The 27,864-nt window shown below is 41.0% G+C and overlaps 1 protein-coding gene across 1 annotated transcript in view; it reads left to right on the top strand.

Moving 5' to 3' along the window:
* Positions 1 to 12,488: 12,488 nt before the first annotated feature.
* The window catches only part of FRMPD4 (FERM and PDZ domain containing 4), a 789,303-nt gene continuing 773,927 nt past the window's right edge, over positions 12,489 to 27,864 (top strand). The window contains exon 1 of the mRNA XM_042974957.1: positions 12,489 to 12,600. Within this exon, the coding sequence (XP_042830891.1) occupies positions 12,534 to 12,600 (67 nt within the window). The 5' untranslated portion in view covers positions 12,489 to 12,533. The remainder of the gene's footprint in view (positions 12,601 to 27,864) is intronic.

The following is a 27,864-nucleotide window of genomic DNA, read 5'->3' on the forward strand; positions in this document are numbered from 1 at the left end:
GTAAGATTGTTAAAAGATAAACTGAGGCATATTGACAATTTTAAGACTTTGAGCAAACATCAGTTGGAATTGGGAAGCACCAAACTGAAAGTGGTTAGGAGACCTTCGCCAACAGGAGCTTGCGGGGGGTGGGGGGTACTTGTGTAGATCAAAGGAGGAAGCAACATAGCAAAGTAAGGAAATTATTGAATGGCTGTACCTCAAAGCCTAGTGGCTGTTTGTGCTTGGTTATCCTTAGTGTTTTGGTTTTATAGGCCTAGATTTTGGTTTCCTTCCGTAGCCTGCCACATTATGACAGCCACCTCAATCTAATGACCTCCTTGTTTCATTAATTTAACAATTTCTCCTTTTGGTCATCCTCTCAGAATGACAGATTGAACATGTCTTGGTATTGGTGGTACTCTTTTTTTTTTTTCTTTTTTAACATCTTTTTGAAGTAAACTCTACGCCCAACACGGGGCTCAAATCCACGAGCCCGAGATCAAGAGCCACATGCTCCACCGACTAGCCAGCCACGTGGTTCTCGGTATTAATGCTACTTTTTTTATATACAGTTTATTTATTTATCTTGAGAGAGGGGGTCAGGGGCAGAGAGAGAAAGAGAATCCCAAGCAGGCCCTGCGTTATCAGTGTGGAGCCCAACATGGGGCTCAAACTCACGAACTGTGAGATCATGACCTGAGCCAACATCAAGAGCCTGACAGTTACCTGACTGAGCCACCCAGGCGCCCCAGTATTAGTACTATTCTTAACCACCATCAGAGTTAAGTTGTTCTTGTCTCACTGTGAAACTCCTAGGTTATGATGTCAGATCCATGAAAGAAATGTTTTTGCTGTTCATCTCATTAATCATCTTGTTTCTGGTTCTCTAAGCCCAGTGAAACCATCTGATGTACTGCTGATGGCTGTGAACATGCATTTAAGACCTTAGAGAGAAAATAGCATACTAGAGGTCTAAAATGATGACTTATTATAAGGATAATACCAAGAAATTGAAGTATACTCCTTACTAGGGCCCCCATGAGCCAAATCAATTGGTATCAGATAAATCAAAGAAGGGACAGCAACCTGCTTTAGCCAAGTGGCTGATGTGTTAATTTATCATATTTGCTGCAACACCAGAGGTGTTGATCCAGGTATTGTGGGAGGTATTTGCTGTGGCACAAGCTCCTCCTTTTTCAGCCAAGAAGTAACCTAAAGCAGTTCTATTATCTGAAACCATCTTAGCAAGAAAGTCCATCTGCTTCTGGGGAGGAACCTCCCTAATCAACTTTAATTTTAGGTCTGCAGCTGGTGTGTGGTTCCAGGAGTCTGGGGGAGCCCTTTTTAATGGGGAGATGTGGACCCAGGGTTCCAGTCCCTGAAGTTTGGCTGTGGTGTCGGCAGTGAGAAGGACCTGGGATGGTTTCTTCCAGGGAGGTTCCAGGGCAGTCTTTGTGCTTAGTGATTCCAAGTCAGAAGGGTGGGAGAAAATGGGAAATGTCAGTCTGGAGAGTTGTAGCCAGACATTTGAGGAAACTAGGAGAGTTCAGGGCCCAGTTCAGGTTACAGACAGACCCAGTGGTTTCCTTGCACCCTTATTATTCCTAAGTAGTTGTAATTACTAATTATGTTGATTAGAATTCTTACCCCTTAGGATCCTTTATTCCTTGTGAAAACTAAGAAGTCAGCGATGTGACTGTCTGTTACACTAGCATTCTATGGATTCGGGAAATTTATAAATACATTTCACAATTTCTAGAAGTACCTTCTTTCTCATAGTAAAATTTTCAGTGTGGCACAAAAGATATTTACTAATAGATCCCAATATATTTAGTTCCTCTGTAAAAGAAAGGCAAAAGTGGATAAACCCATGTTCAGTATTTGCTGTTTTAGTATTTTATCATATTTGGAATGACTAAGATAGTCAGTGAATAACCCTCATTTAGCTTATCTCAGTATAACCTTCAGGTTTCGAGTTACTAAAAAGATTTTGAAAACTATCTTTTTTGACCCCTCAAAATGTATTAATCATTGATAATCATAATATTAACAAAATCTACAGTGTTTTTTTTTTAAGTTTATTTATTTATTTTTGAAAGAGAGAGAGAGAGAGAGAGAGCACAGATGGGGTAGGGGCAGAGAGAGAGAGAGAGAGGGAGAAAGAATTCCAAGCAGGCTCCACTCGGTCAGTGTCGAGCCCGACGTGGGGCTCGAACCCACACACTGTGAGATCATGATCTGAGCCGAGATCCAGAACTGTACGCTCAACTGACTAAGCCACCCAGGTGCCTCAAATCTATAGTGTTTTTTATGTTCCAAGCACTTTATATTTAATTTTCATATTGAGTCTATGAAATATGTACTATTAGGGGTGCCTGTCTGGCTCAGTGGGTAGAGCATGTGACTCTTGGTCTCAGGGTCATGAGTTTGAGCCCCACGTTGGGTGTAAATAAATAAAAAAGAAATGTGTACCAATATACGTACACACAAATACATGCATGTATACACACACACACACACACACACACACACACACATAACCCACAGAGAAACATACATATATAATTGCCAAGAATACATATATGGTAAAACCTTAGCTTTCAAGCATAATTTGTTTTGGAAATATACTTGTAATCCAAAACACTTGTATATCAAAGTGAATTTCAAGAACCATTGGCCCAGTTGTGATCATGTGACATTCAGTGTCACATACTACTCGTATTGCAAGATATCGCTCATTTATTAAGTTAAAATTTATTAGAAATGTTTTCTTGTCTTGCAGAACACTCACAGAACAAGTTACAATCCAAGGTTTTACTGTATTATTGATAATTATATACATAATTTTACATTTGTTTCATATCTTAAAAATAATTTTTTTCCACCACTAAAGTAATAGAACAGATGAGTTTTGGCAAATAAAAATATATACATAAAACACGTAACAAAATTGTACCACAATTCATACTATAAAAATGGCTTGAGTTCTTCATTTCATTAAGTTTTCTTAATATACTATATGGATTTGTTTGCATTATCTTTTTATTTTTATATTTATTTATTTTTATTTTTATTTTTTTAAGTGTTTATTTTTGAGAGAGAGATTGAGAGAGAGGGAGAGAGGGAGAGAGAGAGAATGAGTGGGGGAGGGGCAGAGAGGGAGGGAGACACAGAATCCGAAGCAGGCTCCAGGCCCTGAGCTGACAGCACAGAGCCCAATGCAGGGCTCGAACTCATGAGCCGCGAGATCATGACCTGAGCCAGAGTCAGCCACCAAACTGACTGAGCCACCCAGGCACCCCATCTTTCTGTTTTTATTTTTAATTGTACTGTTGGCAGGTAATATTAGTTTCAGGAGTACAACAGTGATTCAACAATAGTAACATTATGAAGTGCTCACCACAAGTGTAGTTACAATCTGTTGCCATACAAAATTATCACAATATTACTGGCTATATTTCCTATGCCATGCTTTTCATCCCTGTGTCTTACTTTATAATTGGAAGTTTATACCTTTTAATCTCCTTCACCTGTTTTGCATATCCTCCCACCCCTTGGATTTGGGAAGCTGTTTTTTGGTAGATATATCATTAGGCATAATTATTATTGAAAAGTGCATTTATAAACCTTTATCTTCCTTACATATATTTAATTTACTTATTCTTAATTATGTTTAAATTACTTATGAAAATTTTATAAGGCATTAAACAGCTAAACATCATTCTTGCTGACATATTCTGTAACAGAACTAAAATGAGCTTATTCACTTTTAGTAAACCTAGGTAGAACAAAAGTATTATATTTAATGCTGATGACTCTAAAGGCGTGCTTATTTTAATTAAACTAACACACTTAAACTAGTTTCTATTTACCAAAGATTATCCTAGATCACTTTGTACTTGAAAACCATTTGAGTTAGTTCCTATATTTCTGAGAGTATAATGATTTATGTAAATACCTTTTTGACTTTAAGCCTATTAAATAAAGCCCTTTACAAATTAATTTTGGCAATATCATCTGGAGGTAGAAAAATATCATATATCTGTAACACACATACATAGACATACACAGAAATCTTATAGCTTTCATTTTTAAAAATTTTAGCCATGAGACCAACAGACACATACAAAGATGCTCAACCTCACCAATCATTAGAGAAATTTGCAAATCAAAACCATAATGAGATATCACCTAACACCAGTCAGAATGGCTAGTCCCAAAAAGACAAGAAATAACAAACACTGGCAAGGATGTGGAGAAAAGGGAACCCTCATCCTCTGTTGGTGGGAATGTAAATTGGCACAGCTACTCTGGAAAACAGTATGGAGTTTCCATAAAAAACTAAAAATAAGACCTACCATATGGTCCAATAATTTCACTTCTGGGTATTTACCCAACGAAAATGAAAACACTAATTTGAAGAGATACATACACCTCTATGTTTATTGCAGCATTATTTATAATAGCCAAGATATGGAAGCAACCCAAGTATCAATTAAAACATGAATAGGGCGCCCGGCTGGCTCAGTCCATAGAGCATGTGACTCTTGATCTTGGGGTTGTAAGTTTGAGCCCCACATTGGGTGTAGATATTACTTTTAAAAATCTTTTAAAAAATGAATAAAGAAGATATGGTGCATATACACAATGGAATATTACTCAGCCACAAAAAAGAGTAAAATGCTGCCATTTATGGGGCACCTGGGTGGCTCAGTCGGTTGGGTGTCTGACTTCAGGCCAGGTCATGATCCCGTGCTTTGTGGGTTCAAGCCCTGCATCGGACTCTGTGCTGACAACTCGGAGCCTGGAGCCTGCTTCGGATTCTGTGTGTCCCTCTCTCTCTGCCCCTCCCCTGCTTGCACTCTGTCTCTCTGTCTCCCAAAAATAAGTAAACATTAAAAAAAAATACTATCATTTGTGACAATATGGATGGACTTAGAGGGTATTGTGCTAAGGGAAATGTAAGAGAAAGACAAATACCATATGAAATCACTTATATGTGGAATCTAAAAAACAAAACAAAGAAACAATAACAAAACAAAAATAGAAACAGATTCACAAATATAGAGAACAAACTGGTGGTTGGCAGGAGGCAGGGAAGGAAATAGACGAAATAGGTACAGGAGATTAGGGGCTTCCAAGTTATAAAGCTTCCAGTTATAAAATAAATTAGTCATGAGGATAGAAAGTATGGGTACAGAATTTAGTCAATGTAATAACTTTGTATACTGACAGATGGTAACTGCACTTATTGTGGTGAGCATTTCATAATGTTCATAATTGTCATATCACTATGTTGTATACCTGAAATACTATATATCAGCTATACTTAAATTAAAAATACATGGGAGACCTGGGTGGCTCTGTTGGTTGAGCATCTGACTTCAGCTCAGGTCATGATCCCACAGCTTGTGAATTAGAGCCCTGCGTTGGGCTCTGTGCTGACAGCCAGAGCTTGGAACCTGCTTCAGATTCTGTGTCTCCCTCTCTCTCTGCCTCTCCCCCACTTACACTGTGTCTCTTTCTCTCTTGAAAATAAATAAACATTAAAAATTTGTTTTTAAATACAGATAAATTTTGGGGCACCTGGCTGGCTCAGTTGGCAGAGTGTGTGACTCTTGATCTCGGGGTTGTAAGTTCAAGCTCCACGCTGGGTGTAGAAATTACTTAAAAAAAATCTTTAAAAAAATACAGAAAAATTTGAAACAATAAAAATAATAAAAGATGAAAAGAGGTGCTATAAAAATGTAAGATAACATTTTAGCAATTAGGTATGATAACGCAGAACTTTATAAAAGAATGGTTGTATATAAATTGTGTTTCTGGCAGATAGAATAAGTTTGCTTGCTCAGGTGGCTAAAGCTTTTACTAATATTTGTGAAAAAGACTTTTAAGGTTTTTCATTTACCTAATTTTCAAATAGCTTCTTTTTTTTTTCAAATTTTTATTTAAATTCTAGTTAGTTAACCTACAGTGCAGTATTGGTTTCAGGATTAGAATTTAGTGATTCATCACTTACAGACAACACCCAATGCTCATCATAACAAGTGTCCTCCTTAATACCCATTACCCATCTAGCCTATCTCCCACCCACCTCCCTCCATCAACCCTCAGTTTGTTCTCTATCTGTATTATTATTATTATTGTTATTAATGTTTATTTTTGAGAGACAGAGTCTGAGTGGGAGAGGGGCAGAGACAGAGGGAGACAGAGAATCCGAAGCAGGCTCCAGGCTCTGAGCTGTCAGCACAGAGCCCAACAGAGGGCTTGAACCCACGAACCACAAGATCATGACCTGAGCTGAAGTGGGACACTTAACCGACTGAGCCACCCAGGCGCCCCTGTTCTCTATCGTTAAGAGTTTCTTATGATTTGTTTCCCTCTCTCTCCCACCTCCCATGTTCATCTGTTTCTTAAATTCCGCATATGAGTGAAATCACATGGTATTTGTCTTTCTCTGACTTATTTCACTTAACATAATACACTCTAGCTCCATCCATGTTGTTACAAATGGCAAGATTTCATTCTTTTTGATGGCTGAGTAATATTCAATTGTGTGTGTGTGCGTGCGCACGCGCACACCACATCTTTTTTTTTTTAATGTTTATTTATTTTGAGAGAGAGAGCACATGAGCTGGGGAGGGGGGCAGAGGGAGAGAAAGAGAAAATCCCAAGCAGGCTCCACATTCAGGGTGGAGCCCGACAGGGGACTCCATGTCACAACTGTGAGATCACGACCCAAGGCAGTGTCAAGAGTTGGATGCTTAACCAAGTGAGCCAACTAGGCTCACTGCTATTATACCACATCTTCTTTATCCATTCATCACTTGATAGACATCAAATAGCTTCTTCTTTTTTTCTTTAATTAGAATTATCTTCCTGAAGTTTGCATTTTAAGATGGCTCTGAGTTCCGGGGCACCTGGGTGGCTCAGTGGGTTGAGTGTCTGACTTAAGTTCAGGTCATGATCTCGCAGTTCATGGGTTTGAGCCCTGGGTTGGGTGGGCTCTGTGCTGACGGCTCAGAGCCTGGGGCCTGCTTCAGATTCTGCGTCTCCCTCTCTCTCTGCCCCTCCTCCACTCATGCTCTCTCTTGCTCTCTCTGTCTCTCAGTAAATAAATAAACGTTACAAAAGATGGCTCTGAGTTCCTAGAGAAAACCAGGTAGAACATCTACATCTCAAAGGCACAGAGAAAGGATGTAAGTTTCTCCAAGAAGGGCTTTTGCTGTCTGAATCCAAATCTTTTACAATATCTGCAAGCCTTTGAGATGGATAGAGGGGGATTGGTAGAGAGGATAGGTGGGCTTTGTATTGTTTCTAGAGCTGCATGTCTGTTCTTAGAAAGACTGATACTGTAAGATGAGTACATTTGTTTTTAATTCTTCAAAGAATAAGGTTGCAATCTGAATATGTAGCCCCTGACCCAGCCATGGAAGTACGGGAGCCTCCATTTGCTTCTTTGTATCAGGAAGAAGATCTGCAACAAATCAAACGATTTGTATGTTCTAGATTTACAGCTGGGTTTCTTTACAACACTTTAGTAAATCCTTCCACAGTGCCTTTACAATGCTTTTCTTTCTTCTGGGTAAATAGTTTCGTTTTAGCTTAGGGGAGAAGGCCTAAAAAAAGTTCTTATCAGGCTCTGAATATCAGCTTCCAATTTGGCTAATTTATGACCACAGAGCTACTTAAAAAAATCCTTTTGAGTATCTTGTCAGGTTTCAGCTGGAGCAAACAGTAAATATTTCTGGCAGTATTGAGCCACCCCATGGAGCTAAGAGGGGTTCTCAAAGAGGTGCAGATGATACTAGTTACCCAAATCCAGAGCCACTGTGAAAAATACCCAATAGAAAGAAAGACCTAGACATTCCCCTGAGAGCCACAATTGCTGGGGTATCGTAACAGTTGGTAGGACCCTAGCTGCAAATGGAATGCGGTCCGCATTTCTGCCCAGCCTTATCTGGCCACAAATAGGGTGCAACACAGATTTATGTTCAGCCATCTTTTGGGGGCCCCTAATCTGACAGTTGCCTAGCTAAGTTCTCAGGGTACAAAATGAGACAAATAAGAAGGCAATAGTTATCCTTGTTTGAGAAAGGATGGATAACCCATGTTTTTTTTCTGCGGCTCCAAATTTGGAAAGGAAGGGAAAATGTGAAATTTACCTTCTTATCTTGACCAGGCACCACAGACAGTCATCTGGGAGACCTGACTTTGGTAAGAATTCTTACCTTTTGCTGGCTTCTGCCAGCTTTCCCAGAATGCCTTCTTCATGGCTGCATTGTGAGTGAGGTGTCCCAGCTGGTCTTATCCTGGCCAGCAGAAATTATAGAGGAAGAAGAATAATTTTCCCTCTACTTTTTATAGTGAGTGTCTGGCTGAGACCCCTTGTTATCAGGGCACCTTGTAAATTGATAAGATTATCTAAAATGGTTAAAAGTTTCCCACTGAAGCCAGTATAATTGAAGATTATCTTTGGTAAGGTTAACCTACTTGTTCAGTCTTAAAAGAAAGTTTTATTCACCTGAGGCCTCACGTGGGCACCGGTTCATTTAAGTCAGACCTAGTCTGACCCCAGACCCAGTCCAGTTTTTAAGTCCGACGCAGTCCATTTCCAGCAGTTTTGAACCCAGTCCGGAAGTAGAAATGTTGAAATAAAGTGGGAAAGCTCATAACGCGAAAGCTGTGGAACCCGGATCCAGGATCCGAGTAGGACTTGCTCACCGTCTCCACAGGCAGCAGGAAAGCAGCATGCTCCAGGGGCTCATGTTTGCTTTCCGTGTTTGGTTTCTCATTGCTCTGGAACTGGTAAAAGATAAACTGAGGCATATTAAAACACTGTAGAGTTTATTTGAGCAAAAATCAATTCGAATCGCGCTGCACCAAACTAGAAGTGGTTAGAAGCACTCTTTTCACAGGAGCTCGGGGAGAGATTTTTTGTGAAGAAAAGATGGAAGCAAAGTACGGAAATGATTGATGGGCTGTCACTCTAAGCCTAGGTGGCTGTTTGTGATGGGTTATCCTTAGCGTTTTGATTTTATAACTGTGAGGCATTTAGAGACTTAGATTTTGGTTTGCTTTTGTAGGCCACGGCATTAGAGCCTCCTCAGTTTAACAGCCTCCTTGTTTAATAAGATTTTATGTTTCAGTCTCTCACAAAATATTCATTTATTGGGTCAGTTTCCTATGTCAGCTAATTATACTGTGTGGATTCTCTATGACTACAGCAGTGATGATGTCCTTTCCCAGGTAGTTGGGTTTTTTTTTGCCTTGAGTTTTAGAATCACTATTACCTTGGGTTTGATAGTTCCTGTTATCCTATAATTTTTTTTTTTTTTAAAGTCAACACAAGGGATGGGCTAAATGGGTGATGGGTACTAAGGAGGGCACTTGTTGTTATGAGCACTGGGTATCGTATATAAGTGATGACTCACTAAATTCTACTCCTGAAACCAATACTACACTATATGTTAACTAACTTGGATTTAAATAAAATTAAAAATAAATAAATGAGTAATCAATACAAACATGAAAATAAGAAATAAAAATGGTCTTTTAGCCTTATTTTTAGGCCTGGATCAATAGATACGTACCAGGCCAGAATTTGTCTGTCGTTAATTCATTTGCTTTTTTCAGTTTATCTTTTGCACAATAGTATGGGAAGACACACTTGAAATGTGGACATTCCTCCTTGGGATTTGCTATGGAGATAAAACTTGTAAGAACTGAAGCAAGTAAAAAGTGCTTAATACTCTAAGTACAAGAGTATATGAAGTTCCATGGATGTTCTAAGGAGGGGAAGAACGTTTCCACTAGGGTAGCAGTTAAGTAGATGGGGTGGAGGCAGGAGTTTTGAAGATGGTCTTAATGTTGGGTTGGCATTTCAGAATGACCTTACAGAGTAGGTAAGATCTTAAAAAGAGGTTTTGAGGTGGGAAAAGTATTACAGGGAGGAAATAGTATGAAGGAAAGCATTTTGGTCAGCAGTGGGACTGATATGAAGACCAAGGGGTTACTTAGACTAATGTGAAAGTGCCAACAAAGAAAGTGCCAGAAACTAAGGTTACACATGAGTTACGCGGAGATCAGGGAAACTTTGGGTGCCAAACTCAAGATTTCTTGCACAGGTATAAACTTTTGAATTTCTACGTAGCAGTGGTATACGGGCCCTGAGAATGCACCTCATAGGCCTCCTGCATGGGGCGGGGGTGGGGGGGAGGGACAATTGTCCCAGGACCCCAGCCTCCGCCCTCTGGAATCCATTGTAGCTCTTGCCTCCCATGGGCTGCTCCCCAGCAATGACTGAGTGGGGACACTGAAGCATGCTGTTTCAGGAGACAAACTCTTTTGTTGGTTGACCTTGGATTAAGAACTCCCAGACAGCTTTGCTGAAGTTTCCTTAGACAGTAAAGGTGGGTCTGTCAGCTCTCTTAACCTTGCCTGACCCCATCTGTTTTTTCCCTTTGCGTGGCATTTCTATTAACAAAATGCTCATATATTTAATCTTGGCTTGATTCCTGCTCCTGAGATAAAGGACCAGGACTAAATCAAGGTGTTTAAGGGTAGCAACCTGGTTGGAGGTGTAGGACTTGGGAAATTGTCTCGAAGATGTGTTTGTATGGCAAGCACACTGCTTTTATTTAGATCACGTAGATATTTGAAGACCCTCTGATGGAACCAGTGGCAATTATAGAGGTCTGTTAGCAACCCCCTAGGTTACCCTGGGTGTTGGCAGTGGGAGTCACTTAATATTTTTGACTTATTGGGGCACCGTGGTGGGTCAATCAGTTGAGCAACCGACTCTTGGTTTCAGCTCATGTCATGATCTCAACGGTTCGTGGGATTGAGCCCTGCATCAGGCTCTGTGCTTACAGTGCAGAGCCTACTTGGAATTTGCTCTCTCCCCCTCTCTCTCTGCCCTTCCTCCACTCATGCTTTCTCTCTCTCTCTCTCTCTCTCTCTCTCTCTCTCTCTCTCTCTCAGAATGAATAAATAAACATTAAAAAAAACATTTTGACTTACAGGAATGGTGACACAGATTATTTCATAGTTCAGTCATTAACTATCTATTATTACATAACAACACTAATTCTTGCCTCTAGTTCAGCGCTTCTGACTTAGAAAAAAACTAACGTGTTAAGTGTTTGACAAAGACAGCTTAGAAATTATTTTCTCCATTATTTTTTCTCCTTGGTATCCTTTTAATACATTTTGTCAGGAATTATGGCATGGCTGTACAATTTCTTAATTTGTATGTTCTTTCTTTGTATAATTCGTGAAAGAACTCTCGTGGCGGCCAAAAATTACTTTGACTCCATTTAGTATTAATAAAGACATGTGTTAAAGCATGCGCTCTGTTTGCCTGTTACTCAGCTTTGGGTTATGCTTGGTCTTGCATTGAAATAATTCTGTGTTAAGGACCTCGCCGTTGGTTGCCTTGGATATCATGGTACTGTCACAACTTTAGGCTGTGACTTTGCTGCAGGTGCTAACAGGAGGAGACAATAGGCTGCCAAGCAGAGGCAGGGAGGGAAAACTGGATTCCCACACATATCGCGGCCTTGGCATGTTGCACACATTGCATGAGTCTGTGAAAATAACTTCTCCTGGGAATATGTGCCATAAATAAACAAAGACTGCTCAGAAAGTTAACAAGAATGAAGGAATGAGGGAGGAAGAAGAGAGGAGTCTGGGCGAGGACTGACGGCCCTTGAAGGCCACTGTAGTGGCAGCGCTAAATGGGTGGTCAGACACAGCGGAAGGCCGAGGACGGAGGAAGCCTTCTGCGGGACACTAGACCCCACAAGAATAAGCCAAGACCATGAACAGGGTAAGTAGAAGTGAGGGGAAAATGGCCAATTGTTTTTGAGTCGTGTGCACAACTGGAGAATTGGGAGCTTTTGGTTCCTTTAGGGAGAGCTCGCACTTCCTCCCAGTGACAGTGGCGTTATTTAACAAATGCCAAAGCAGCCAGGCCTATTGTCTTTATTTGCAAAGCCATCCTGTCATTCTTTTGTTGCTCTGGGAACTTTATAGAGAATCGGTGCCTGGTGCCTCGTTTATCCGTGGAGACTTCCGTTCATCTGCTAATCCCCTAAGAACAAAGCTGCATTCCAGAATTGAAGAGTTTAATGGACATTTTCCATTGACCTTCTCACTCTGATTTTGTTGGCATTCTTAGGTTCTGTTTATAGTAAAATGTGTTTCCTTGGGTAGTAAAATGGACTTTTTCCCTAGTAAATGTCTGTGCCTGTGTAGAAAAATGTGGAAGAAACTTTATTATTCATTGTTACGAGTAGTTTCATAAAGTTAATCATTATTTAAATTTAGTAGAGATAGGAAAAGTCAAAAGAACATCTGTTTGTGACATTTTCAGGAGATGAGTTCTTGCGATGAGTAAAAGGGAGTGGCTTATACTGTTCTTTAAAAATGTATAACACATTTTGTATGAAGAAGATAATCAAAACCAGATATCATTTATCTCATAGGTGGATGGAAAAGAGACCAAGAAAAAAAAATAAGTGGCTTGGTGACCTAACTTTACCCAGAGAATGGAAAATAAAATGCAAGACTCCAAACCCTGCCCTTCTATTTCATCTTCATTTTGGAAAAATACAGGTGAGTATAGTCATTCTGAAAATTGATCTAGGGGCTGTGAAAACAAAGTCTCCAAGACAGCAGTGCAGATGTGAGTCAAAGAAGTTTTTGGTTTCCTTGCAAATATAATTAGAATGGTATTGTTTTCTTATTCATGAATGTGGAAATGTGCGACTTGATTATTTTTTATTTATTCATTTATTTATTTTTAGTTTTTTGAAATTCAAGTTAACATATAGTGCAGTGTTGGTTTCAGGAAGAGAATTGAGTGATTCATCACTTACATACAACACCCAGTGCTCCTCCCAACAAGCGCCCTCCTTAATGCCCTTCACCTGTCTAGCCGAACCCCCTACCCACCTCTCCTCCAGCAGCCCTCAGTTTGTTCTCTGTATTTAAGAGTCTCTTATGGTTTGCCTCCCTCTCTGTTTTTATCTCAGTTTTCCTTCCCTTCCCCTATGGTCATCTGCAGTGTTTCTTAAATTCCACATATGAGTGAAATCATAGGACATATGTCTTTCAGTGACTGACTTATTTTGCTCGGGATAATACACTCGTTCCATCCGCTTTGTTGCAAGTGGCAAGATTTCATTCTTTTTGATCGCCGAGTAATATTCCATTGTGTGTGTGTGTGGGGGGGGATGGATATATGTATATACCACATCTTCTTTATCCGTTCATCAGCGACTTGATTACAAAGCACATCTATGTGCTTTGTAGTTGTACAGGACATATGAAGATGTGCTAACACAGAACTCGGTCTGCATAGAAAAGGCGACTGTGACAACAGTGATGGTGACAGTCACAGCCTAGGGCGTACTCATTCTATGCTGAACATTGTACTAAGGTGTGCTCCATAGGTTTTCCAATCAATCCTTATAATAAGATTAATTATTTTCAGCATTTTATGAATATGGAAACTGAGGCATAGAGAGGTTAAGACACCGGCTGAGCTTCATGTATCTGGTATGACGAGTCCAGGTTTGTTATCTCTCTCCAAGGAGAATTCTCTTAACCAGGGCAGATTGTATAACTGGTATACTGAGTGACGATTGGAAAACACCAGCTTCTTTCACACATTTGATTCTTCCGAAAGGATATCCAGATTGTAGAGGAAGCTGAATCAGAATGCGCTGATTCGTACAAGGCTTTGGCATAGGAATGACTACTATGCGGCCTGGTCTTACGAGATCTTAGGTCCATCAACGACTCGCTTTTGGAAGAAGGACTTCACCAGGTAGGTTCAGTTTCCAGGCAGGTAGTTGGAGTAATGAAGGACCGCAAACATTGAATTTAGGCAACAGCAGGAGAAACAGGGTGAAAAGCGTAGTTCTCAGTTCATGGGTCCCGGAAATCCAGACAGCTGCTGAAGGTCCAGGGTAGACAAATTCTGTGAGCTGTAGTGGTGGTCTCCAAACTTATTTGTTCACACGTCACCTCAGCAAAAACTGCTAAGCCTGTCCATATATGCACATGTCTGTGTATGTCTATATATGTTTATAGATCACACACAGTAGGCCCCTCACACCCGTGCTGTCGCTTTCGGCGGTTTCAGTTACCCGCGGTCACCTGCGGTCCAGAAGTAGGTGATCCTTCTGCTGACATATCGTTGGAAGGTCGGTTAGTAGCCCAGCACTCCATCACAGCGCCTGCGCCACTAACCTCACTGCACCTCCTCGCGTGGGCGCTGTGTCCTGTCATCGTCACAAGAAGGGTGAGTACGGCACAATAAGACCTTTTGAGTGAGACCACATTCACATCATTTTTGTTACAGTACATTGTTATAATTGTTCTATTTTGTTACTACTTGTTGCTGTCCATCTCTTACTGTGCCTCATTTATAAATTAAACTCTATCACAGGTATGTACGCATAGGACACAACATAGCATTTATAGGGTTTGGTGCTACCCAGGGGTTCACGCGTCCACTGGGGGTCTTGGAATGCATCTCCCTCAGATAAGGGAGGCTGACTGTACTACTGAATTAATATATTAAGAGATCTTAAATGAGATTTTTAAACACGCATCAAGTTTAGTAAAGTTTTGTAAAGTAATGGACTGAATGTTGTCTCATGGTTTTTTAAAAGTTTTAATTCCAATATACTTACCATACGGTGTTACATTAGTTCCAGGTGTGCAATATAGTGATTCGGCGATTCCGTGCATCGACTCGGTGTTCATCACAAGTAGACTCCTTAATCTGCATCGCCTGTTCCCCCATAGCACCTCCCCACCTTCTGCCCCTCTGGTGACCATCAGTGTGTTTTCTGTAGTTAAGAGGCTGTTTCTTGGTTTGTCTCTCTCTCTCTTTTTTTCCCTTTGTTCTGTTTCTTAAATTCCACATATGAGTAAAATCAGATGGTATTTGTCTTTCTCTGACTTACTTTGCTTAGTGTGACACTCTTTAGTTCTATTCGTGTCTCATGTCATTGTAGACAGCAAGATTTCATTCCTTTTTTATGGCTGAATAATATTCCCCCCCCACATCTTTATCCATTCATCTATCGATGGACACTTAGCCTGCTTCCTCATGGTTTTTATTTTTACTGAAAAAATATGCTAGTGGTGTGTTTTTATAGTCTGGATATTTAATTTTAAAAGATTTCACAAATTTTGATGACTTTGTGCCACCATTAGCCAATTTCTCAGGTAGAAATATACTTTTGTGGTGCGATTGATGGTTAACAGTAATGGATGTTAATTAATTCGTATGTAGGGAGTCTTCTTAATTTTGATGTCCTGTAGCTGATTTCTCCTCAGATCTGATTGCATGAGTATTTTTCAAATACTGCATATCACAACCTATCGTGGGTTATAATAGTAATAGTAACTAATACCAGTTTTTAATAAAATAGAAGGGAAAATGTTAGAGTACATAATTAAGAGGTATTGTTTTGAGAAACTCTTATCTCGTGTATATACCTATAGCTCTATATTTGTAAATACTTACATGTCTATAGATACATATCTAAATACTGAATCAGGATGTGAAATGTGGCAGTCACACTTTTGAAAATATTGAATTAGATCATTATTTTTTTACTCAGGACTTGTCATTGTTAAAGAGCTTATGCTAGGTGACAGAGAAAAGTAAACTATTTTCTCTTGTTTTTAAAAAAAATTTTTTTAACATTTATTTATTTTGAGAGAGAGACAGAGAGAGACAGAGTGCGAGTGGGGGAGGGGCAGAGAGAGAGGGAGACACAGAATCTGAAACAGGCTCGAGCCAGTTTCAGCACAGAGCCCGATGCAGGGCTCGAACTCAAGAACTGTGAGATACTGACCAGAGCCGAAGTCGGACACTTAACCGACTGAGCCACCCAGGTGCCCCTATTTTCTTTTGTTTTTTTAATGTTTGTTTACTTTTGAGAGAGAGACAGAGTGGGGGAGGGGCAAAGAGAGAGGGGGTCAGAGGATTGGAAGCTGGCTCTGCACTGACAGCAGAGAGCCCAATGTGGGGCTCAAACTCACAAACTGTGAAATCACAACTTGAGCTGAAGTTGGATGCTTAGCCGACTGAGCCACCCAGGCGCCCCAAACTCTATTTTCTTACTTTTCAATTATGCTTGTGTAATTTGCATTAGTGTCAGTCCTTGACAAGTAGAGAATATAATCTGTAAATTCACTTAGGTCCATGTTAGGACCTTAGGTCCGCTTAAGGTCCACATCGACTGCAACAGAACGAAAGTATTCCGGGTGCCTGACAGAACCCTTGATAACTCATTTCCCTCGGGAGAGTTCCAGCAACGTACCAGGTTCATGGCCTTTAGACATCCCCACTGAGAGAGAGTGCCACTGACAATCTTTATATGACCTGTTAGCAAAGCTTAATTTCTTTCCTATTATTTTAGACCAAAAAAATGCATTTAAATAAAAGTGCTGATATTTTTATCCTGCACCCCAGTGGACTGTGTTGGGCCACACCCTGTGGAGCACAGTTTCTGCTTTGTAGGCACGTTCTCCACTGGCAGCCACCCCTGCCTTCTGTTCTGACCTCATGTCACACAACTGTCCCTGCTCTGGCCTAATCACACTGAACACACCAAACAGATTCCTGTCTCAGGGCATTTGAACCAGTGGTTCTCATTACCCGACATGATCTCTATGAGTCTAGCTCTTTGTCATGATGCAAGATTTGGTTCAAAGGATACCCTCTTGAAGAGGCCTTCCTGATTACTGTATTTCACAGAGCCCCCTCCTCTTTCCATAGCCCCCAGTTACTCTCTATTCTCTTTCTGTTCTATTGCTCTCTTTGATTTATTTATTTTTATAGAACTTACCACTATCTGTTTAATCCCCCTCACACATTCTAAGCCCCTCTAGAATGGGATCTTGTCTCTACAGTCCACCCCCCATATCCCCAGGATGTTTTGGGGGCTGGTAAATATTTATGGAGAGATTCAACATTTCTCCTGTCCCTCTGCCTCACTTGAACCAGTGCCTTTGGATCTAGTCTTTTCATTTGTGTCTGAAAACAGTTCCTCCCCATGATATCAGTTGGCAGAGACACTGTATTAGGAAGGATGGGGTGGTTGATTGTAGGGTAAGCTGGATGCTGTGAGAACTCCCTGGAAGTAATACTTGTGACCTAAGGATTGGGTAGGGATGCTTGTCCTGGAAATCCTGATGACTTATTTCTGGTAATGAAGTGATTAGTCCACTTTTATGTCTGAGAACAGAGACCTTCACAATTGCAGGTGAATTATGCTTTTAGCTCTAAAGGAGATCAAATTTTTGTGTTCCATAGATAATTTCCCCGATCAGAAATTTGATCTCCAACTGGAGATGTTTTCTTGAGACACAATTAATAGAGTCTGCTAAATTTTATCCCTGAAGACAAAATATTACACTCTGAATTTGGAGTTAACCAACTGTACCTAAATTCCCTACCATCCTGCCTTATGTCTGGTACTCGGTAGACTCTTAATAGGTATCAGTTAGATGAATAAATAAATAACCACAGTCATGGGGGTTTGGTCTGATCTGGCTCTGACATTATTCAGCTGTGCTACCTAGATCAGGGTCTGACAAACTATGGTTCATAGGCCAAGTCCAGGCCACCACAGTTTTTATAAATAAAGTTTTATTGGAACACAGTCATGCTCATTTGTTTAAGTATTGCCTTTCACACCATAGTGGCAGAGTTGAGTAGGTGTGACAGAGATGAGATAGCCCACAAAGCTTAAAATATTTACCCTCTGGACATTTATAGGAAAAGTTTGCTGACCCCTGGGCTGGGGAATGCCACTTAACTTCTCCAGGCATTGATTTGGTCATTCATAAAATGAGTTGAATGGACTCAGTGATGTCCAAGGTCCTTCTCAAAGCTTACATCCGCATTTTCTAGATTCTAAGATACTATGTTCCTAAAGAAACTCAAAGTGAATGGACTTAAGGTTACCCTCACTGTCTTCTTAGAAAACACATGATTTCATGAAGCTGTGTTTTCATTAAATGGAGATATAGGTTTTGCCACATTTATCTGAAAGACATACGGAATGTTGCAGGTTGAGTTTATTTCTCTGGTTTGGTGTTTAAGTGTTTGGAGGAGTAGATGTATTATGCTGCTTAGTACCTTCCCACTGCTTTTGCCAAGGGCTCTGCTGAAGTAAAAGTCAAGAGTTTGTAAAGAAACTGATAAGTGGGTTTGCTTACAATCTATAATGCTTTAAGTGGGGGTCTGGTATATTGAGCTAAGAAGTAAAAAATAACATTAAATATAACATTAAAATCTCAGCTTGGCTTACTGTGAGGTCATTCATGGTCCAGATAAGAAAATTATTCACTGCTACATGTTGCAGGAGAACAATTCTGGTCCGGGAAGAGACAAAAATTGTCTTTGTTAAGTTAGAATCAATTACTCTATCTTGATTGGTTTTCTTGTTTGGGCTTAAATTATAAGTGCTTAAGTACATAAAAGCCCTGTGGATCCCTTTGAAAGATCATCAGCCCTGCAAAAATTTTGTTCAGGTCACGAAACTTGTAATGGGTATTTCTTCTCATACTTGCCTTCCGCTTGCCTTCCTCCAATTACTGTTGACTGCACGCTTCATCACAGATCACAGAAAATGAGCATCACCATCAGATCACGTAGTCAGGACTTTCTAACAAACTGAACAACAACAAAAATAGAATACATTGAAGTTTTATGAGAGGATAAGCAATGAATTGCAATTCTGGGACTCTGTCCCTCCCTCTTTCAACATTTCCTGACCATGTACTATGTGGCAGTTCTATACCAGGAGCTGGAATATCTCAGGTATATGTTATCTTTCATAGATTGCACATCTATAGCAATTTAGAGATTTCACACCATGATCCCACTTGGTTCTCACACGAGACTTTGGGAGAGAATCAGAACAAGGATTCCATCTACCCCTAAGGTTTATGTGGGACCCCTCTGTGGGAATACTGGAGTGAGGGAATGGAGATGGGAGCTCAGCCTGACTGCCTGGAGAAACTCCGGCCTCCTCCATGTGAGGTTTTTTGTTTTGTTTTGTTTTAGAAGGGATCTTGGTGTGCTCTGGCGAACGCCTGGCACCTCCATCTCACTGATCTGACGTAGGGAGCAGAAAAAGGTCAGTGACAAGGTACAAGGGCCCTAATTCCTAAGTTCCACCCTACTCTGTCTTCCAGACCCAAGCAGGAGGCTGGATTTTCAGCTCGCAGTGAGAGTGGCCCTTCTGAGCCTGCAGAATTCCCAGATAACTCTGGTGCTTCCCCAACACCCCCTCTCCTAACCAAACTCAAAGAGCTCCTTCCTCCTTGGGCGTAGAGTGCTTACACGGGCATCTCTGAAATGTGAAAATTCTTTGCACATCATCCATCAGTGCTTGATGGTGACCTGGCAATAATAGAAACCACATCTTAGACCTGTCAATAGGTAACTCTGCCTTTGGGTAAGTGACTCTCTGAGCTTTAACACCCTGACTTGTGAAATAGGGGAGTTGGACTAGATTATCTTTGAGGTCTTTCCCGGTTCTTGCTTGCCATGCTTTTTGGACTTACATTTGATTCCCAAATTAACTCAGTTTATATAGGGCTCCTGATCCAGAGATATCACTATAGCAGATGCTGTCACGGCAGTGCGTGTTCATATCCCCTTGGCATTCACCGTTTCTGCAGGCTTTCACTATCACTCTGCCAGAGGCTTTCATCTGGCTGCCGAGACATGCTTGGCTGCAAATGCTGGGGAATTCAGATCCTCAGGAGTGGTCCTCAATTAATGCCAAATGCGAGCTGAAGAAGGATATTGCAGCATCCTTGTTCCTTGGGGGAGACATCTCTCAAGCAGGTTCTTGCTTATCCACAAGCAGTAACTGGTTAGTTAATGCACACTGCATTGACTTCTTCCCTTCCTTCTCTTACATCACCTCCCAAATGAACCACTTGCAATCAGATCCTTATCTCAGGGCTTGCTTCTGGGGGAATCCACCCTAAGATCAGTCCCAAGCAAGTCCTATTGTGATTCATCTAGTAGCACATGCATTGGTTCACAGTGGTCAGTTCCTTGAGGAATGTGTCTTGTTTACCCGGACTAGGGTTACCAGATTTAGCAAATAGAAATACAGGAACTCTAGTTATTTCTCAATTTCAAATAGTGTCAAATAATTGCTTAGTGCAAGTATATCCCATCTCAAATATTACATGATGTATACTTATACTAAAAAAAAAATCATTGTTTACTTGAAATTCAATTATAATGGGAGTCCTGTCTTCTATCGGTCATCCTTAATCCCAGTTCTCATTGGGAGCAGTGGTCATTGCACCTAGACCGACACCAGGGCTGAGGAAAGGAGGGTGATTGGGATTGGCTTAGAAGATATAGAGCGTAGAGGGAGGGAGGGAGGCAGACCTGAATAGCAATGCTTAGAGATAAAGACATGTTGAGTACCAACTAGTAGATGGGTGTGAGGTGGTAGATAAGGAATGATCAATTCAAAGAGCTTGGGCAAGGAGGCAAAAACGGGGTACAAGAAAACTGCAAGCTGCAGTTTCAAACATTGTGGGGAAGGAGGTGCCAAAGTCAGGGAACTTGCCGAGACGTTATCGATTTCTCTAGCCCTATTGCCTCGCACAGTGCCTGGCTCACTCTGGGCGCTCACTAAACATTAAATGAATGATGGGGTAGGAAGATTGGTGGAAATAAGAAATTCTGCCATTGTGAGCTTTATGGAAAATGGTGCCCGCTAAAAAATGCACAGGGCCTTTTAGAGCAATGACTTGCATCTGATTATAGAAGCATAGAAAATATGAATTGCTATGTGAATTCTAAGTAATGAGCTTTTCTAATCCTTTCCTCATTTTTCATTGCAGGTACAATTCAACTTAAATCTTTCATGGCTAGTCGGGTTTTTGAATGCCACTTGTATGTTCAAAGCTAATTTACTTAATAGCTAACTTATCTGAACCTTGACCAATATTATTGGAGCATTTAGATTGACAGAGAGTTTGGGATGAAAATTCCCTATTCAATTTCAGAAGATTGTAATCAATTTATGTTTTTAATGACATTTCCTTTTCTTTCTGCAGGAAGGATAAAATCTCATCCTAGGTCTATTATTTCTAGCTATAAGTTCAAAGTTGAAAAAGATTGGTTTTATCCTCAGCAAGCGATGTGATATTTCCTAACTCTTTGGTAGAGAAAATGAAGAGAAATACAAAAATAAACGTCAGCATTTAGATAATAGAAAAGTAGTGCTAACACATCCTCAATTTTCATTAAAGTCAGCTTTTGTTACTAGAGAAAAATGTTTTTTTTTAATTTTTTTAATGTTTATTCATTTTTGAAAGACAGAGAGAGACAGAGCACAAGCAGGGGTGGGGCAGAGTTGGGGGGCAGACACAGAATCCAAAGCAGGCTCCAGGCTCTGAGCTGTCAGCACCGTGAGATCATGACCTGAGTCGAAGTTGGATGCTCAACCGACTGAGCCCCCAAGGCACCCCAAGAAAAACGTTTTTATGAAACAATAAGCAGGCTGGTCTCCAAAGGGTGGTTTCAGCTTAAAATCATTTCTTCTGTAGATGATGTATCTTTAGAGTTAATATGTCCATTCTGTGTTAACTGTGTGTCAACCACATGAGAAGGGCAGAAATCTGTATATGGAGAAGTACTAAAAATGCACCTAGGAATTCAAAATAATATACATTTTAATGTAAAATTAAAGATGTACTTGTTCTAAGCTTTCTATCAAAAGTAAAAGTCTTCTCCGATGCTATAGAGAAAAGAAAGCAGAAAACCATAAACCCAAAATGGAGTCACTTGTGCTAGGCCCGTGTCACCAAATCAGGGCTTAATACCTAACATAACTGCAGTTTCCGACTTCCCTGTGAGTGTAGTCTTACCGGGTCAGTCTGGAGTTTTCTGGTTAGCACCAGTGAGGTAATCTGCCACAAAGAGCCTCTTCTGTTCCCCAAAGGGAGGTGAGGTAATCTGCTCACTCTTTATCGCTGCTCTCTTCTGTCTATAAAAGCCTTCCATTTTGTATAGCTCCTTGGGCTCCTTTCTACTTACTAGATGGGATGCTGCCCAATTCATGAATCGTTCAATAAAGCCAATTAAATCGTTAAGTTTTACTCCACTGTATGTTTGGTATTTGAGGGAGCCCCTCAAAGCTGCTTTTTGACCTGTTACTTCGAGGTGTATTACCAAATCTGTGTGGTACTCTCATGGAAGTTTGCAGAGGAAGTAAAAGGAGGTCTCCTCTTTCTGAGAGTGTCAGGGTCAGTTATTCAGACCAATTCTCTGAATAAAATCTTCTTAGAAAGCTTAAAATTACTGAAGAGCTGACTAAAGCACAAAAATGAAGGAAAATGTAAAATAACAAGCGTTGACCAGAATGTGGTGAATTGAAACCCTTGGGCATTGCTGTGGGAATGAAAAATGGTGTAGCTGCCGTGGAAAACAGTTTGGCAGTTTCTCAAAAAGTTAAACATAGAAATACCGTATGATCCAGCAATTTCGCTCCTAGGTGTATATTCAAAAGAACTGAAAAGTAGGAACTCAAACATACTTGTACACCAATATTCATAGCAACATCTGTCACGATATCCAAAAGGTGGAAACAACCCAAGTGTCTGTCAGCAGATGAATGGATAAAAATGTGGTCTGTCCATACCGTGGGATATTATTCATCTACAAAAAGGAATGAGGGGGGCGCCTGGGTGGCTCCTTTGGTTAAGGGTCTGACTTGGGCTCAGGTCGTGATCTCAAGGTTCATGGGTTCAAGCCCCGCGTCGGGCTCTGTGCTGACAGCTCAGAGCCTTGAGCCTGCTTTGGATTCTGCCTCTCCCTCTCTCTCCCTGCCCCTCCCCTGCGCGCGCACACACTCTCTCTCTCTCTCTCAAAAAAAAAAAATAAATAAACATTAAAAAAAATTAAAAAGGAATGAAATTCTCATGCATGTTACAACATGGATGAACTTTGAAGGCATTCTGTTGAGTAAAATAAGCCAAACACTAAAAAACAAATACTGTCTGGCTTCACTTATACCAGATCCCTAGAATAGGCTATTTCATAGAGACAGAAAGTAGAACAGAGACGACCAGGGGCTGTGGGGAGGAGCAATTGGGGAGTTGTTGCTTAAGGGGTACAGAGTTTCTTCTGGGGATGATGAAAAAGTTCCGGAAATGGGTAGTGGTGATGGCTGCATGGCATTGTGAGTGTACTTAATGTCACTGAATCGTCCATTTAAAAATGGTTAAAACAGCAAATTTAATATTGTGTATATTTAATCACAGAAAAAAAGAAGGAAAAAAAAATGAAGGAGAAACCTGACAGGTAAATGAGCACAGAAGCTGCTTTTGACCTGAAGGCATTTACCAATTTTCAGAAAATTAAGACCTGTTCTTCACAGCCTCCTGCAGCAGGAGACAGAAAGCAAAGCACAGAGTCTTTTTGTTGGGTTTTTAATATTCATCTCATTGATTTTATCCTGATTGTGTCCGCGAAGTTTCTGAATCAGAGACAGACTGTCATTAGTGTTATTTACATAACAATCATTGCATTGACCGCCCCTCCTTGTCCCAGACCTTACCCCCTGGGGCCTCAAAATGAAAGTCAGGTGGAAAAATCTGTCCTGTGAGGGGCCAGATGATCCATAGGTGAGCAATGGAGAAGAATGGATTTTCTCTGCATGTATACTGGAGAATGAGATAGCTGCCCCCTCGCTTCTCTCAAAAAGAGGGAATAAAATTTTGCCTCCTGGGGATGGGATGAAAGGATCCTGGGTTCTCACTCTAACCTTTTAGTATGTGATTAAATCTTTTTAAGGACCAGATAAGCCTGAATGTCGCTGGCTCTCCAAGGCCCTGAGCCTCATTTTTCCCTTGAAATGTTAACACATACCTCCAGAGTTAAGTGAATCTCTCCAGAGTTCTCTCACTATCTATACAGTTCTAAATTACCTTCCCAAGGCTGCTCTTAGCTCTGGATCCCAAGTTTTCAGCAAGATTTATTCAGAAATCCCCACCTCTGCAGAAACACGAAAATATTTTCTCTGCACCCACACTGTTGAAGACCAGGCTTTAAAAAAATTTCTTTGTTAAAGTTCTGTTTATCAGCTCTTTCTAGTACTTAAGAATGATTTCCCCTTCTCACCGCTTCTATTCAACATTGCACTGGAGGTTCCAACAAGTACATTCAGACAAGAGGAAGAAGTGGGGGGAGAAGGACTCGGTGAGGAAGAAGCAAAATTGATTTCATGCGCAGGTTACACAATCATCTATGTAGAAAATGCTAAAGCATCTACAAGAAGCCTACTAGAACGAACTATAAGTGAGTTTAGCAAAATTGTACACAAGTACCTCTAACCTACGGCAGAACGTGATAGCTGCTTTTATAGAGGTACTGTGCCCTTTAGAAGTACTGAAGTGGGGACATTAATTCTCTTGGAGAAAGTAGAAGGCATCATAGGAGGTAAGCTGTGAATCACGTGTTTGAGGAAGGATTGATCTGGGTCAGGAAGAAGGCAATTGGTGTTCTGATGGGAGGACAGGGAAAAACACAAATGTTTGGAGGTGGAAAATCGTGGTGCTGAAATGCCGGACCTTGAATGTCAGACCCCAAATTAAGGACTTTATCTGAACGACTTGAAATAATTTTCCACACCTTCCTTAGAGTGTTATGTAATTATCTTCTCAACTATAAAATAGTAGGCTTACTTCTTTTTCTATTGGCTAGTCAAAAGAGATGATTATGTTCATAAGTAATTTAAATTGACCTTAGTATTTTGATGCAGGCAAAATAACCCAGTTTGATGTAAAAGCAAATGAAAACATGAAATGAACATTTTCCAATCTGCTGCTCTTGGATATTTACCATCTTTCTACATAATCCTAGAACATAAGCTTTTCGAGGGTAGCACCATGTGATCTGAGTCTTTCATCACGTTTGCCACCGTGCAGGCCATTCAGTAGGCGTTTAATCCTTGCTCTCCAGCGACGATGTAAAACTGCAATCATCTAGGTGGTAACTCTTGACATTATTAAAAAATGAGTGCTTCCAAGAAAAGAAAAATCCACAGCACACAGCCAAACAATAAATATGGGAAATAGGCTAGAAATAGATTTATTTCTTAAAGCCCCTGCTTCTAGGACCCAGCGCCTAACTGGAGTGTCCTTCCCCCATCCAGGTCACATTGAGCAGCCTGGACATTTCCCAAGGCAGACAGCTTCCTCCTCCTGTAATCCAGTCCGTAGAGGAGGACGTGGTTTTCCCTGATTCCGAACACCATTCCGCTTTATTAAAAACTCTTTCTCCTTCCTATCCCAAAGCAGATGGGGCATGCACCTCTCTTTCCCTGCCTATTCAGTACTTTCTCATAGGAACCTCCGAGCACAAACCTGAGCCCTTCGGAGCCGACCCCTTCACACCAATTTCCAAAATAAGCCCTGGAGTGGACAGACAGCCGTGCAGACACAGTTGACCATGTGAGCAACTCGCCTTCCTTGGGATCACACCCGCTCCTACTCAGAAAGGAAATTCTGAGGCTCTGAACACTGTTCTTTCTCCCAAGACAACTTTCTGTCTGTAAGATTTCTCCCTTAGGCATGCCATTCTTAATGAGAAGATGTCCGCCATCACCTGTGGACTTGAACTGCACTTTTGCTTTTGAAACCATGTGCCTCATTTTCTCAGTGTTGAATTTAAATAGACTGCTGTTATTGTATTTAGTTGAAAAGACTTTTTTTTTTTTACACTAATATGAGGCTCATAAGGAAACATCCCAACTGGGTTGGTTAAGGTTACCCGAATAGGCAGGGAATCTATGTCCTCATTATCTCTGCCTTGATTTGTTTGGCTGTCAAAGATCTGCTCAGAATAGTTTGCCAGAACAAACCCTACTTGTAATGGGATGACAGAAACTGAGGTAAAATGAAGAATATGTAACAAAGGAGAAACTAGCATATTAAAAAAAATTTAATGTTTATTTATTTTGGAGAGAGAGTGCACTAGTGGAGAAGGGGCAGAGAGAGAGGGAGACACAGAAAATCCCAAGCAGGCTCCAGGCTCTGAGTTGTCAGCACAGTGCCCGACGTGGGGCTTGAACCCACGGACCGTGACATCATGACCTGAGTCGAAGCTGGACGCTTAACTGACTAAAGCACCCAGGCGCCCCTCGTGTATTTTAAACAGCAGGTTTGGGAGACTTGCAAACTATAGTAGTGTGTTATTTCGAAACAGAACCAATAGAATACATCCACGCACACACACACATATATTTGGACAAGGGTTCATAGAGCTGTCTTATAAGGAATTGGTTCACATGATTATGGAGGCTGAGAAGACCCCATCATCTGCCATCTGTAAACTGGAGACCCAGGAGAACCAATGGTATAAGTTCCAGTCAGAGTGCAGGAGAAGACCCATGTCCCAGCTCAAAAATAGGCAGAGAGAGCAAATTCTCCCTTCCTCCACCTTTTGTTCGATTCAGACCTCCAATGGATTCTCTAAGGCCCACCCACCCTGGGGAGGGAAATTCCTTTATTCCATCTACTGGTTCAAATGTTAACCCATTCAGATGCACACTCACAGGTACACGTAACATGATGTTTAACCAAATATCTGGGCACCCCACGGCCCAGTCAGGGAGACACAGAATTAATCATCACACGTAGTGAGCAGTTTAGCAAAAGTCCATGGAGAGTTGATATTCCCCACTTAAAATGTGTGTCAATTTGGACAAATCAAATTGGCCACCTGCATATGAGTCCTGTGGCTCACCCACTTTGACTTGACTTTGCCTGCCACCGGTCTTTGGCATGAGCCTATCTCAAATGTAAATGGCATCCCTCCTCTTTTGAACAACTTCACTAAAGCAATGGGTCTAGAACAGCAGTTTCAACCGGGGGTGATTCTACTTCAAGGGGATATTTGGCAATGTCCAGAGACATTTCTGGTCATCACAACTGGGGAGATGCTATTGGCTTCTAGTGGTTGGAGGCCAGGGACGCTGCTAAACAACCTCCAGTGTGCAGGGCTGCCCTATAACAAAGAAGTATCCAGCCCAAAATGTCAATGATGCTGAGGCTGAGAAATCCTGTTCTAGAGAGAAAGAGACAGTCCACACTGCTCAACACAATATGCCCCACATGTCCCCTGTCTTTGTCATGAGAAACCAATGCTTTCTGAAAGCTTTCTAGATCGGGATTTTTCCACTGAGTTTAAATTACTGGGTAGGATCTAGTGTTAAAATTGGCAACTTTTGAATAACTGCATTAAGGTAGACACGTTACATATCAAATTTGGATGAGATGCAGGAAAGCCATGAGAGAAGTTAAGCGGCACTTTGAAATCGAAGAGAACCGTGTGGATGGTGTGCAGGTGGCTTTATTCCAGCTCATAGCGCAAAATACCCCATAGTGAGTTCTCAGATGAGGAAGAGCAAATACTCATTTTCGTCAGATGCAAATTGCTGAAACTGCAGTTATGACCTCTTCAGACCTTCAGAAGGTGCCAGTTCCTTCCCAGTATGACACCACTGTGATTCTAACTGCACTGGGTTGTCTTGAGCCAATAGGGGTCAGTGGGCAAAACTTCAGAAATCTTGTTTCTTGACTTGCCGGTTTGTGTGCTCTATTGCAAACCTGATTGCTTTTTTCTTAAATGGTAACCTGTACGTCTTTGCTCATGGTCAGGAAAAAAAAAAGTCCCCGTTAATAATTTACAAAAGACAGAGCTCCTCCTCTCTTGCATCCTCAAATCTCTCAAAACACGTGATCGTCTAAGCATATCTGGTTTCCAAGTAGCTGAGTGAGGAAATATGATTGGCCTCTCAGCATTGA

The sequence above is a fragment of the Panthera tigris genome, chromosome X, assembly GCF_018350195.1.
Source record: "Panthera tigris isolate Pti1 chromosome X, P.tigris_Pti1_mat1.1, whole genome shotgun sequence".
Lineage (NCBI taxonomy): Eukaryota > Metazoa > Chordata > Mammalia > Carnivora > Felidae > Panthera > Panthera tigris.